The sequence below is a fragment of the Oncorhynchus keta genome, chromosome 1, assembly GCF_023373465.1.
Source record: "Oncorhynchus keta strain PuntledgeMale-10-30-2019 chromosome 1, Oket_V2, whole genome shotgun sequence".
Taxonomy (NCBI): Eukaryota; Metazoa; Chordata; class Actinopteri; order Salmoniformes; family Salmonidae; genus Oncorhynchus; species Oncorhynchus keta.
The window spans coordinates 24,260,655-24,275,684 of NC_068421.1; the positions used below are offsets into that span (position 1 = coordinate 24,260,655).

The window sequence follows — 15,030 nt, forward strand, 5'->3', positions numbered from 1 at the left end:
CTGCTCTATATGGCAAACACACTGATTCAAACCCAGTTCTGACACTGTGGAATACTAGTCCCATGTTAGGCAGGAAGCCATGGAGGACAGCTGCACTTTTGTTTGTGGACGTCTGTGTTGTCCACAGTGCAGCCAAAGATGGTCCTCTGTTAATTCTCCCGTATAGAGCTCCTAGTTCTCAGAGATTAGAGCAAGCTGATTCTCCCAGCCGGACCCGCTGCAGCACAAGCTCCGACACAGGCACTGAAACAGACAGGCAGGCAGCGAGAAAAGGACAGAGGAGAAGGAGAGAGGGAGCTGGAAGGAGGAGCCTTACCAGGAGCTTCTACTGGTAGAGAGAGAGTGCGAGAGAGAGGCGAGTAGAGGCACTCAGAGATTGAGAATGGAACATCAGTGAGACCGAGCCAGCATAAGAGCGAGAGAACGCGAGAAAGCTCACGCTGAAAGAGTCTACACATCAACAGGAGAGAGAAGCAACACTGACCATCGGCAACTCTGAAGAGTGACATAGAGAGAAGGAGAGAGAGAAGAACAAAAGGAAAAGAAGAAGAAGAGGAGGAAGACTGGACAGAAGAGTTAAAGCTATATCCCTGACAGCAGGGACATCATTGAGGGACTGTAGCACCCATCCAGAACTGCACAGAAGAGCACTGTTGTGTGTGTTTGTGTGTCAACTTCAATTTCACACACTCGTCCACTGTGTTTCAGAGGTTCACCCTCTTCCTCTCCAGCCATGATCCCCTGGGTCGTTGTGTTCCTGTGGATCTCTGGACATGGTAAGTCCACTGGCTCTTTTCTTCTTATCCACTGTATCTGTCTAGTACCCTTCTGTTATTATCTGTGTTAGTTCGTGACTGCATGTGAATAGGGAGCATTTTCTTTGAAGTAGTCTCTGCTGTGAGCTGTCAGAGCTGATGCAGTCAGATTTGTCTTATTTTCCCTCAATGGTCTGTCACTGTGCTATATGGGGAGGAAACTGCTGGATAATAATGCAATACTTGTGTTTAGAGGTTTTAACAGTTTTAGACGGTGGTGCCCTGTCTCAGGAGTTCATCATGGCTTGTGCCCTGTCAGTCTGGTTAGACACTCCTTTTCAGATTGAATGTAGTCACCAGGCACGCTCCTCTGAGTGCTCACATACCAGCTCGATGAAGCGTTTGCTCCCCACAACTCACATTGTTTTGAAACTATGACAATCTCTTTGCCAGAGCAATTTTTTTCATTTTCCGCAGCTATTTCTACCCCTGACAATCTCTTTGCCAGAGACTTACCGGAGGGTTGGTCAGGACCACAGAGGAAGATAAGTAATGCTTAGAATAGAGCACTCTGAACAACACTATCCCTTTGACCAAGTCTGCAGCTGATTTCGATCTTAGACAGTGGGTTAGAAATGAAGATGGATGGATGGATGGGTTGTTTTCCCTTCTTGCCAGCAGGTGGTTGTCTTTGGAAAACAATGTAACTCTCGCTGTCAGTAACATGTGAGAAGTCTGGGATCGTCACTATGTGATGTCTGGGTGAGATGTGGCTGGACTGAGACCAGACGGGAGTGTGTTAGCTCCTCTGTGGTCACGCAGAGTAGGGAGAGTGTGTGTGCAGTGTGTTAGTTCCTCCGTGGCCATGGTAACTGACCCACAATGGGAGCATGAGCTAATCCCAGAGGGTGTCAGGGTTAGCTGTCACAGCTTCTTTTCAAAGTTTGACCCCTCACACTGGGTTGGCATCTAAGCAGGGTTCTGTCCCTCAGCTCTCTCATAACCTTATGTTCAAAATCAACAGGGGGAAAAGGAAGTTAAGTCTTTCTAATTTGTGTCAGATTGAACCAAATTACTATTCTCAAGCTTTTCCCCTTTCCCCCTTTAAACTAAGAAGCTGATAATTGCCAAACTAAATTCAGCAAAAAAAGAAACGTCCTCTCACTGTCAACTGCATTTATTTTCAGCAAACTTAATAACATATAACAACAAGTGCCAGACGTGCTCAATGGGATAGAGTTGCGGGCTCTTCGCTGGCCATGGCAGAACACTGACATTAATGTCTTGCAGGAAATCACGCACAGAATGAGCAGTATGGCTGGTGGCATTGTCATGCTGGAGGGTCATGTCAGGATGAGCCTGCAGGAAGGGTACCACATGAGGGAGGAGGATGTCTTCCCTGTAACGCACAGCGTTGAGATTGCCTGCGATGACAACAAGCTCAGTCCGAGGATGCTGTGACATACCACCCCAGACCATGGCGTACCCCCCACCTCCACATCAATCCCGCTCCAGAGTACAGGCCTCGGTGTAACGCTCATTCCTTCGACGATAAACACAAATCCGACCATCACCCCTGGTGAGACAAAACCATGACTTCTCAGTAAAGAGCCATTTTTGCCAGTCCTGTGTGGTCCAGCGACAGTGGGTTTGTGCCCATAGGCGACGTTGTTGGTGTTTGGTGAGGACCTTCCTTACAACAGGCCAACAAGCCCTCAGTCCAGCCTCTCTCAGCCTATTGCGGACCCTCTGAGCACTGATGGAGGGATTGTTGCTTTCCTGGTGTACCTCAGGCAGTTGTTGTTGCCATCCTGTACCTGTCCCACAGGTGTGATGTCCGGATGTACCGATCCTGTGCAGGTGTTGTTACACGTGGTCTGCCACTGCAAGGATGATCAGATGTCTGTCCTGTCTCAATGTAGTGCTTAGGTGTCTCACAGTACGGACATTGCAATTTATTGCCCTGGCCTCATCTGCAGTCCTCATGCCTCTTTGCAACATGCCTAAGGCACATTCACGCAGATGAGCAGGGACACTGGGCATCTTTCCTTTGGTGTTTTTCAGCGTCAGTAGAAATGCCTCTTTCGTGACTTAAGTTTTCATAACTGTGACCTTAATTGCCTACCGTCTGTAAGCTGTTAGTGTCTTAACAACCGTTCCACAGGTGCATGTTCATTCATTGCTTATGGTCCATTGAATGGGAAATAGCATGGGAAACAGTGTTTAAACCCTTTACAATTAAGATCTGTGAAGTTATCTTTGAAGGACAGGGTCCTGAAAAAGGGACGTTTCTTTTTATGCTGAGTTTACCTGATGATGATAGCCTACCTGCTGAAATACCATATACAGCAATTGAACATTCTAATATCATCGCTGCATAGATCTCGATACATCTACTCTGTGTGCACAGTTATTTTACCAGCATAATCATTTTCCCCTTCATTATAGGTGATATTTTTAGTTTTGGGAAAAACAACTAAAAACCAACCAGCATATATCTCAGGTAATGCAGACCGGTGCGAGATTGCTCTACAATTCAGCTGAGTTTGTTATTACCATAATATAAAATAATATAAGCCCTAGCAGGTAAACAGGAGATAACAACCTGTCTGCTTGCCTTTTACCAGTTATTTTACCAGCAACTTTCCCCCTATAGCTAATTCTAGTCTTACAAATTATTACTCTGTTTATGTTGCCAGCTACCTTCAGCCGATATCTTTTATGAAAAAGGGATAGAGGGAATTGTGTGGCTGAGACTCTAGAGAGAGCCATTTTCGAGAGAGAGAGAGAGAGAGAGAGAGAGAGAGAGAGAGAGAGAGAGAGAGAGAGAGATTGGTCCTGAGTTGTGCTGATCTCAATCCTGCCAGTACTGTATGCAGGGTTCCCTGGCACTCACCTGATCCACTACTGACTGATGACACGGTGTGAGCCAGGAGGATCCTGATAGAATGTCCCCAAGAAGGCAGTCACCGCAGGCAAAACCTGTCCCGAGACCTCGTCTATCTCTCTCATTGTCTCTCTCATTCTCTCTCTTTCTCTCTCTTTCCCTATATCCATGTCTCTCATAAGGGTTACAGTGTGATTGAACACCATCTCTGCTCTCAGGGAAATGGTGCTGGAATTTCTGAGTACAGAAAGTCCCTGTGGAGGGAGCCAGTTTAAGAATAGAGTCTTGTACTGGCTGTGCCTGTCCCTGTGGCAGACTGGAACCAAAAAACCACACAGAGGTATATGGAGTGACTCTCTCTCAAACTAGACCCAGATCCCTGGCCTCCTTATTAAAATCATAAGCAAACTGTCCAGTAGTTGCTTGGATGGTACTTATAGGCAACACCTCTAATCATTCTACTGGCCTCGGGTTTGCACACTGGGGGCAGTGCAGAACATCAATGGACTCCATTCCTCTCTCTTTATCTCTCCTTCTCCCTCTCCATCTTTTGGCTTCCTTCCTCTTTTCCAGCTCACAGGCACACTCCTAGACCTCCTAGTGCTAAGTCACCACCCTGCCATGACACTAAGCTGTTTCTTAACCCTGGAAAGAAGGTCTTAGCACCCCACAAGCCTCGATTTAATTTACTGCTGTCTATTAACTGTCTGCCTATTCTGAACCTAAACCCGCTTTTCACGGAACACAAGCTTTGATACCAAATTCCTAATAGCTTCATAATTAAATGTCAACACAATGTCATGTTTGGTTTTTGGGATTTTGGAGTAAATCTCCTTGCTTCTTTGAAAGAGTAAAAACCCTCCATCACATTTCAAAATACCAATCATCCCCAAATGACATTGGTCAATGTTTTCTCCATTTTATTGCATCATTCTGCATTCTAAATAGTTATTTGCAAGCAATGCATGTGTTAAACCCCTTGTAAATGTATGGATTATAACACATAATAATCAAATTGTAATTAATAGATTTAGCCATTTCAACCACAAGCTAAAACAAATGAATTTACATTTTTTTCCATATACTGTCAAACACTCTCCTTTAGTCATCATACAGACTTTCTCACACAGCTTCTGCTGTGGTCTATCTTCCTGTTTCTGTTGTCAACATGATGTCTAATGAGATAGAGGAAGGGCACATAATGTGTCTTCTATCTTAACTCTTCACCCCTCAATGATGACACATGCTGTAAGGAAGTAACTCTAGCAGGGCCACGTCTCCACGGAAGATTGATATTGATGTCCTCCAATGGGATGTGACGTTGTGAGCCAACCTTTGTTACCTTGTTTGTGCTTTGTGTATCATCAAGGCTAGCGATATAAGTCACCTCAGACACCCCATGACCCCTGCTGATTTTTCTGTCATAATAGATTAAGCCTAATCCAATCCAGGCTGACATTTCCCAATGGATATTTCTTGTAGTAAACATATGAATAAATAATCAGGAGCTGTGTCTAGAAAGCTTTGGCTCTCAGTCCCAGTGGTAAGCAATGGATAGGCCTTCAAAAGGGGTCATTCTACAGAAAGTTATTTACAATAATATTAGATAAGGTTACAGGTTTATGTTGAGTGAATAGACATTGTTTAGTAGGTTTTTGCCTTCAGAGTAGCTGGCATTGTTTTTGATGATTGATAATAGGTTATGGCTTTTGTTACAATTCGATTAGAGTAATTAGATCATTGAGTTACCGTGTAATTAAAGCTATTGCATTTTAAATCAGCTGTTGTCTTTGTAATTCATTGTTATGCATCGTGTATCTTGATGCTTGCATCATGGGCCTTTAGCAGATGCCAAACAAGCATAAGTAAGAGATCATTTCAAAGACATTCAATGTTCTCTATTCTCTTCATATTTTGTCTGTCTGCTTAATCCGATTAAATGGATGGAATCTCTTCAAGTCGGATTCCGGTCAGGGAGAAAAGGAAAATCATTAGTTTGGAAACTATTCTTGCAAATCAGGCAATGATCCTCTTAAGCAGTCAACAAAAATAAAACTGTGTTTACTGGAGTTCATTACAATTCTCCAATGGCATCACTGTTCCCAAGAATACTCCAAAGACCCCCTCCGTACCATTCGGTATTACATACTCCAATATCCCTCCAACCCCCAGCCACGTCTTCTCTCACTCGCTGAGACTTTTCGCTTGGATCTTGGATCTCACTCATCTTGGATCTCATTCCGAGGGGATGAATTTATCCAGATTGGAGCACTCTCGGCAAAAGGGCATTAACCCGGATTACATGTCTGCTGGGCGAAATGTTAAGTAATTCAACCAGATGCTGTTGTGTTCATGAGGTCACCTGTGGAGTGAGGGTTAGCACCCACCTGCACTCCTCAGTCCCACCCTTTCCCTATTCCCCCTCTTTCTTTGAATACGTGGGCAGCACCATACGTGGCCTGTCTGTCTCTCATAAGGAGTGTCAGGATATGGGGAGATAGCAGAAGGGGGAAGACGGGCACACTGGGAGGCAGCTGCCTTCTCTGAGCACAGTCGGGAATTTTTGACAGATTAAAGAGGGGATTAATGGTTTCTAAATTGCAGCCTAATGCACAGGAAACAACAGGCAATGTTATTCTGTCTCAGTGGGAGCCGAGCGCAGTGGCTTGGCAAGGGAGATCAACAGTGCCGGGTAAGGCGGGTCGTATACCGTGCTTCTGTTCCGGCAGCGTCAGCATGGCACAGCTGGTCAAAACCCTGTGCCTACCTCCTTGTTCCTGTGCAGGGGATAGCTGGGCAGAGAAAAGGTTGGGAAGGGGGTAGTAGAGTGGAAGCAATATGTAGCTTGCTCATCAGTTGTTAACTCAATTTCCTCCTCTTTAGTAAAGAGATAATTTTTTTCAGTTATATAGTTTTGGGTATGTTGTATCGAAAATGTATGTAGATATGATCAGCGTGAGGCTATACACTGCATGTTTGGGAACAGAGCATTGTTTCTCTTGATTTCTAAATGGCACGTAACAGTTCCATTAGTACCAAAATAGAGGAGCAAATTACGTTAGCAATTCAATTCACTTTGGAGAGTTTAATAATGATGATTCTAATGTGTTATGGTTGTCTATTATGTTCTTGAGAACTCCTGACTTTGCCGCAAAATAACAATCCACATGTGTTTTCCCATCTCTGGCTGTTTTTGCTGCCCATTGCTCTTGCAGAGTGGAAAAAGCGTTGCTCCCGGCATTGATATTGTTATCAGTGCAAATCTGGAGTTATTACCTTGGGTAAATCGCATGCCATCCTCTTCGCTGCCTACTGCTGCCGATATAATGTTGTGTATCCTGGAAGCGGCTGAAGCATTTGTGAGTAAACCACCAAGTAAATGCATTGACAGGATTGTTACAGGCCGTGTTGGAGGGAGGATGGAAGATGCATTTGGTGTTTTGGCACAGGAGGCACTTGAGGAATTGGGTTTCTGATCTGATAACAGCTTCAAAGTGTTTTGCAGGAAGTTTCTGGGACAGACCAATATTACACCTGGATGAACTCGGCTCTCTACCTCCCTCACTCCCTCCTTCCATTTCTCTCTCTCTGTTCTCCCTCTCTCATGCCATTTCTCTCTCTCTGTTCTCCCTCTCTCATGCCAATGTTTCTTACCAGAGATGGAAATAGTTTTAAATTGGCCGATGCCAGCTAACTGTGTGTGCTTGTTCTGTGCATATCAAAATGAATGTGTGTGTATGTGTGTCAGAGTTGCGGGGGGTACTGCTGTGCAATGCCAATTATGTCAGCAGGCCTTGTGCGGCAATATATACTGAACAAAAATATAAACACAACATGTAAAGTGCCGGTCCCATGTTTTATGAGCTGAAATAGGAGATCCCAGGCATTTTCCATACACACAAAAAGCGTACTTCTCATATTTGTGCACACATTTGTTTACATCCCTGTTAGTGAGCATGTTTCCTTTGCCAAGATAATCCATCCACCTGACAGTTATGGCATATCAAGAAGCTGATTAAACAGCATGATTTCACAGGTGCACCTTGCGCGGGGGACTATAATAGGCCACTCTAAAATGTGCATTTTTGTCACACAACACAATGCCACAGATGTCTCAAGTTTTGACGGCGCTTGCAATTGGCATGCTGACTGCTGGAATGTCCACCAGAGCTGTTAGTGTAACCGATGTGAAATGGCTAACTAGTTAGCAGGGTGCGCGCGAATAGCGTTTCAATCGGTGATGTCACTCGCTCCGAGACCTTGAAGTAGTTTCCCCTTGGCTGTGTGAAGCGATGGGTAACAATCCTTCGATGGTGGGTGTTGTCGATGTGTGCAGAGGGACCCTGGTTCGAGCCCAGGTAGGGGTGAGGAGAGGGACGGAAGCTATACTGTTACATTGATGCTGTTGACCCGGATCACTGGTTGCTGCAGAGAAGGAGGAGGTCAAAAGGGGGGTGAGTGTAACCGATGTGAAATGGCTAGCTTGTTAGTAGGGTGCGTGCTAATAGCGTTTCAATCGGTGATGTAACTCGCTCTGAGACCTTGAAGCAGTTGTTCCCCTTGCCGTGGCTTTTGTGGAGCGATGGGCAACGATGCTTCGTGGGAGGTAGCTTTGATGTGTTCAGAGGGTCCCTAGTTCGAGCCCAGGTAGGGGCGAGGAGAGGAACGGAATCTATACCGTTACATTGGCATACAATTTAATGTTAATTTCTCAACCATAAGCCACTTCAAACGTCGTTTTAGAGAACTTGACAATACATCCAACCGCAGACCACGTGTAACCATGCCAGCCCAGAACCTCCACATCCCATTTCTTCACCTGCAACTGGCTGCATCACTGCCTGGTACGGCAATTGTTCGGCCTCTGACCGCAATGCACTACAGAGGGTAGTGCATACGGCCCAGTACATCACTGGGGCTAAGCTGCCTGCCATTCAGGACCTCTACACCAGGCGGTGTCAGAGGAAGGCCCTAAGAATTGTCAAAGACCCCAGCCTCCCCAGTCATAGACTGTTCTCTCTACTACCGCATGGCAAGCAGTAAGACTCCTTAACAGGTAATGAAATGGCTACCCAGACAATTTGCATTGTGTGCCCCCCAACCCCTCTTTTTACACTGCTGCTATGCCATGTTTATCATATACAGTATGCATAGTCACTTTAACTATATATGCATAGTCTTTTAAAATAATTGTTGCATGTTGCGTTTCTGGTTTTGTTCAGTATACATGCAAATTAACCTTTTGTATGTGTATTTTGTATTTCTTGTGGATTTATTGTGGATCCCCATTTAATATATATATATATATACATTTACATTTTACATTTAAGTCATTTAAGTCATTTAGCAGACGCTCTTATCGAGAGCGACTTACAAATTGGTGCATTCACCTTATGACATCCAGTGGAACAGCCACTTTACAATAGTGCATCTAAATCTTTTAAGGGGGGGGGGGGTGAGAAGGATTACTTTATCCTATCCTAGGTATTCCTATGTATATATTTGATTTTTTTTACCTTTATTTAACCTGGCAAGTCAGTTAAGAACAAATTCTTACTTTCAATGACGGCCTGGAAACAGTGGGTTAACTGACTTGTTCAGGGACAGAACGACAGATTTTTACCTTATCAGCTCAGGGATTCGATCTTGCAACCTTTCGGTTACTAGTGCAACGCGCTAGCCACTAGTTTACCTGCCGCCCCAGGTTTTCCTGGATCCCCATTAGCTGCTGTCAAGGCAGCAGCTACTCTTCCTGGATTCCAAACACATTAAACTTCTTAGGGCTGCAATCCCGTTATCGGGATCGAGAAACGCAACATGCAACAATTTCACAGATTTGACTGATTTATATAAGGAAATCAATCATTTGAAATAAATTCATTAGGCCCCTATCTATGGATTTCAATTGACTGGGAAGGGGCGCAGCCATAGGCTCACCCACTTGGGAGCCAGGTCCACCCACTGGGGAGCCAGTTTTTCCTCACAAAGGGCTTCATTAAAGACAGAAATAATCCTCCGTTTCATTAGATGTCCAGTTGGTTGGTCTGAGACGATCCCAAATAAAATCAAAGTTTACTTGTCACGTGCGCCGAATACAACAGGTGTAGTAGACCTTACAGTGAAATGCTTACTTACAGGCTCTAACCAATAGTGCAAAACAGGTATTAGGTGAACAATAGGTAAGTAAAGAAATAAAACAACAGTAAAAAGACAGGCTATATATGATGACAACAGCCAGGGAAGTGCAGGGCGCCAAATTCAAAACAACAAAAATCTTATCATTTAAATTCCTCAAACATACATGTATCTTATACCGTATTAAAGGTAATCTTGTTGTTAAACCCACCACAGTGTCTGATTTCAAATAGGCTTTACAGCGATAGCACCACAAACGATTAGGTTAGGTCACCACCAACTCACAGAAAAAGTCAGCAAGTTTCCAGCCAAAGAGAGGAGTCACAAAAGGCACAAATAGAGATAAAATGTATCACTAACCTTTGGCGATCTTCATCAGATCACACTCATACTGTCAGGACCCGGTTACGAACCCGGGTCTCTGGAGTGAGAAACAGTCACTAAACCAACTGAGCCACGAATAGTCAGCAGAACCCAGAAGATGAGGCACACAGCAGTACTTGAGACGGTGTATTTAATGAAGTAAAAAGTGAAGTTCTTCAGGAAAACATGTAACTCCACAACCTCAAAAGGAATTCCACAAGAACAAAGGCAATCCTCCAAGACAAAAAGGATCAACAAGAGCTCACAGAGTACTAGGGCTGGGTGCTAACATACAAACACAGAGCAAAGAACTGAGTAAAACAAAGGGTTTAAATACAATCAGGGGAAACGAGGCACAGGTGCAAATAATAATGGGGATCAAGGGAAAACAAAAGGTCAAAAGGCACAATGGGGGCATCTAGTGACCAAAAACCGGAACAACCCTGGCCAAATCCTGACACATACGACTTCATGTTACAAAATACATGTATGTTTTGTTTGATAAAGTTCATATTTTTATAAAAAAAATCTCAGTATACATTGGTGTGTTACGTTCACTAGTTCCAAAAACATTCGGTGATATTGCAGAAAGCCTCATCATTTTACAGAAATAATCATTATAATGTCGATAAATACAATTGTTAGACATGAAAATATAGATATACCTCTCCTTAACTTGTTATGGTATAGGAGACGCTTGCGTCCCACTTGGCCAAAAGCCAGGGAAAATGCAGCGCAGGCAAATTCAAATAAATTATATAAAAATCTAACTTTCATTAAATCACACATGTAAGATACTAAATTAAAGCTACACTCGTTGTGAATCCAGCCAACATGTCCGATTTCGGCGAAAGCATAAGAAGCTATTATCAGATGATAGCACAACAGTAAACAAAGAGGGTAGCATATTTCAACCCTGCAGGCGCTACACAAAACACAGAAATAAAATATAAAACATGCCTTACCTTTGGCGAGCTTCTTTTGTTGGCACTAAAATATGTCCCATAAACATCACAATTGGTCCTTTTGTTCGATTAATTCTGTCCATATATATCCAAAATGTCAATTTATTTGGCGCATTTGATCCAGAAAAAAACAGCTTCCAAATTGCGCAATGTCACTACAAAATATTTCAAAAGTTGCCTGTAAACTTTGCCAAAACATTTCAAACTACTTTGTAATACAACTTTACGTATTTTTAAACGTTAATAATCGATCAAATTGAAGACGGGTCTATCTGTGTTCAATACAGGAAGACAACATACCAAGCTACTTTTCAAGTCTTGCGCAACTCTCAACAGTGTTACGCAGTTCCTAGATGGCCGTACTGCTTCATTGCACAAATGAATAACCTCAACCAAATTCCAAAGACTGGTGACATCCAGTGGAAGCGGTAGGAACTCAAGAAAAGTTCCTAAGAAATACTGTTTCCCAATGATAATTCACTGAACAGACAGAGACCTCAAACAATTTAATTTGAACGGTTAGTCCTTGGGATTTTGCCTGCTACGTAAATTCTGTTAAACTCACAGACATGATTCAAACAGTTTTAGAAACTTCAGAGTGTTTTCTATCCAAATCTGCATATCTTATATTCTTGGCATAAATACCAGGAAGTTGAAATTGTGCACGCTATTTATCCAAAAGTGAAAATGCTGCCCTCTCTATACCTTAAGAAGTTAATTCAACCGCTGTGTCAGATTTTAAAAAACTTTACGGAAAGAGCAAACCATGCAATAATCTGAGACGGCGCTCAGAAAATAAATAAAATTATCCGCCATGCTGGAGTCAACAGAAATCAGAAATCACATTTTAAATATTCCCTTATCTTTGACGATCTTCATCAGAATGCACTCCCAGGAATCCTAGTTCCACAATAAATGCTTGATTTGTTCGATAATGTCCATTATTTATGTCCAAGTAGCTACTTTTGTGAGCGCGTTTAGTACACAAATCCAAACGCTCGTGCAGGTCCATCCGAACGTTGAAAGAAAACTTCAAAAGGTTATATTACAGGTCGAAGAAACTAGGCTTGGTGGTAGAAGCTGTTTAGAAGCCTCTTGGACGTAGAATTGGTTCTCCGGTACTGCTTGACATGTGGTAGCAGAGAGAACAGTCTATGACTAGGGTGGCTGGAGTCTTTGACCATTTTTAGGGCCTTCCTCTGACACCGCCTGGTTTAGAGGTCCTGGATCCAGTTTCCATACCAAATCAAATCAAATCAAATGTATTTATATAGCCCTTCATACATCAGCTGATATCTCAAAAGTGCTGTACAGAAACCCAGCCTAAAACCCCAAACAGCAAGCAATGCAGGTGTAGAAGCACGGTGGCTCAGAAAAACTCCCTAGAAAGGCCAAATCCTAGGAAGAAACCTAGAGAGGAACCAGGCTATGAGGGGTGGCCAGTCCTCTTCTGGCTGTGCTGGGTGGAGATTATAACAGAACATGGCCAAGATGTTCAAATATGACCAGCATGGTCAAATAATAATAATCACAGTAGTTGTCGAGGGTGCAGCAAGTCAGCACCTCAGGAGTAAATAAATGTCAGTTGGCTTTTCATAGCCGATCATTAAGACCAGGCAGTGATGCAACCAGTCAGAATGCTCTCGATCTGAGGACCTATGCCAAATCTTTTCAGTCTCCTGAGGGGGAATTGGTTTTGTCATGCCTGCTTCATGACTGGCATGTTGTGCTTGAACCATGTTTGTTTGTTGGTGATGTGGACACCAAGGAACTTGAAGCTCTCACCCTGCTCCACTGCAGCCCCATCGATGAGATGGAGTTCTTAGTTGGTGCTTAGACAGAAAAATCCCATTGGCCCATAGACATGCCTCTAATGTTAGGCCTGTCTCTGTGTCATTATGGAGTTGTTTACCATCCCACTCCCTCCTGCCTCGTTCTTATATCCTCATCAGTCCTCTCCCTGAGGTACCAAAGAGCAATCTGCCAACACTGATACCTCCATTTCACAGTCTGTCCTTCGGAGGGCGCTACTGAGCAGACCACTGCTGCTTGAGTTGTAGCCTCAACTCAGGCAGAATGTTGGATTGGTTGGGGGCTGATCATCTGAAGTATATAACCAAGTTTGTATCCATTTCAACCTAAACATAAATATTCTCAAGGTCCCATATTGATTGAGAGTCTCTCTGATGTGTCTGATACATAGCAGATTGTATTCACTGAGTCCTCTCCACATGGAACAAACAGGTTTATTTTTACATGCAGCAATAACTGGTTTTCAGACTCAGGATCAGCTGTAAGTAATTCTCAGATATCATGTCTCAGTGCAGGGCCTCAGCCCCACCCTCTCTCTACTTTATATGATTTGTCTCTCATCATCTTCCTCTGACTCCTTAGTTTATCGTCATGCAAATTCAAATGGGTTTCAGAAATAAGTAAGTGTAAACATTGTGAATGAAACATTGTAAAAGTGTAAACTTTGTAAATGAAACTGTAATTAATTTGAGTTCATCTCTTATTTTTATTTAATGATTTGTGGCTTCACGGGCACTTTTCACACCACTCTCTTTTTCTTTTAGAGCTGAAGTTCAAGTGCAAATTAATATTGAGGAGATCTTTTTTTAATTTAATAAGGTCCAGGCGATGAAAAATACTAATGCACGATCGGGCGGTTACATTTCTTGCTATCCTTTCAAATCTGTTGGCAGGGGTTTCGATCTGGCAGGCCTCCCTGGTGAATTGACAGTGGTCATTGCTCAATCCCTGGGGGACATCAGTGCAAATCACAGAGGCACACACTGGAGTCATCGCAGTTTGCCACTCTCCCTTGGCCAGCACCCAATGCTAAATTGCAACGCTTTCTCTGGCCAACAATACCGGGCCAGGAGACTCCCCTTAAACCTGATTTAATCATAATGCATCAAAACTGCCCTGGCTCTTACACTGAGAGAGATCAAACAGACAGTGAAGGAAGAAGACCTGAGCGTCGGTAGGTAGAAGGGTCGTTCATTATTTCCTGTGTAAAGGGAAGTGGAGGGACACAGAGGATTCTCCGGCAGTCCAATGATAAACAGACTCCATGTCAGAGATTAGATTAGAGGAATAGAGATCCTTAAAAGCAGAGTGCAGTTTATTGTAGCCTTATCTAAAGTGATAACGTTACCACAGAGTCATGCAATGATGGATGAGTGGATGGTACTCCTTATACATATAACAATGGGCCAGATAGATTGGCGTACAGGCAACAACTGTATGGTCAACACTTATTCTTCTGAAAAAAAACAGGAAGGGCTAGCTTTCCAACAGCAGGGAACAGCTCTTCTGAAATGGACCATCAATTGCAAGACCTTTGGTTGGCCTGTGGTGTGATCATCAGAACAGGTGTTGCCTTCGCTCAGAAGGGCACAGCTAGAACCCTGGTATGTTGCTGCAATTTGAGGGCTATTTTAGCTTCGATATGTCCAAGTAATTTTAAAAGTCATATAATGGAGATGTTTTTCTCAGATGTGTGTGAGGTGGAAGTACATATTTGTACTATAGTTTGACAAAGCAGTGTGCCTGAGAGGATCACTCTCAGGGAGGGTGTACTGCGCTGTTGATGCTCACAGAAAGCTGCTAGGTAAAAAAATATATTAAAAAATAACAAGAATAACAAGAAATATGCATCTTAGGTTTCCCGGTAAGCAGCAAAGTAACGTTTGGAGGTATTTAGATAAGTCAACTGGGGATTTCTCTCCCTTCTGAAGTCTATGTTATCTAACTGTTGTCTGATTAAGAACATCAGAATACAATACCTCCCAAGGTAAACAACGCTATCTCCTACTTGGAAGAGGGAGCGAAAAAACTCAAAGGGAAGGGGGGGATTGTTGTCACAAGTTAAACCTATCTGAAGCTTGCAGTCCTAATCCCGGCTAGGGATGTGCATGTG

At 43.3% G+C, this 15,030-nt stretch overlaps 1 protein-coding gene across 5 annotated transcripts in view; it reads left to right on the forward strand.

Annotated features, from left to right (window-relative positions):
- Positions 1 to 330: 330 nt before the first annotated feature.
- Positions 331 to 15,030, forward strand: part of LOC118370772 (kin of IRRE-like protein 3) — a 221,083-nt gene continuing 206,383 nt past the window's right edge. For 2 of the 5 annotated variants that reach the window (XM_035755894.2, XM_035755897.2), the window contains exon 1: positions 333 to 776. In XM_035755894.2, the coding sequence (XP_035611787.1) occupies positions 734 to 776 (43 nt within the window). In that variant the 5' untranslated portion in view covers positions 333 to 733. Of the gene's footprint in view, positions 777 to 15,030 lie in introns of all 5 variants that reach the window. The other 3 variants (XM_035755895.2, XM_035755898.2, XM_035755899.2) reach the window with 2 other exon arrangements.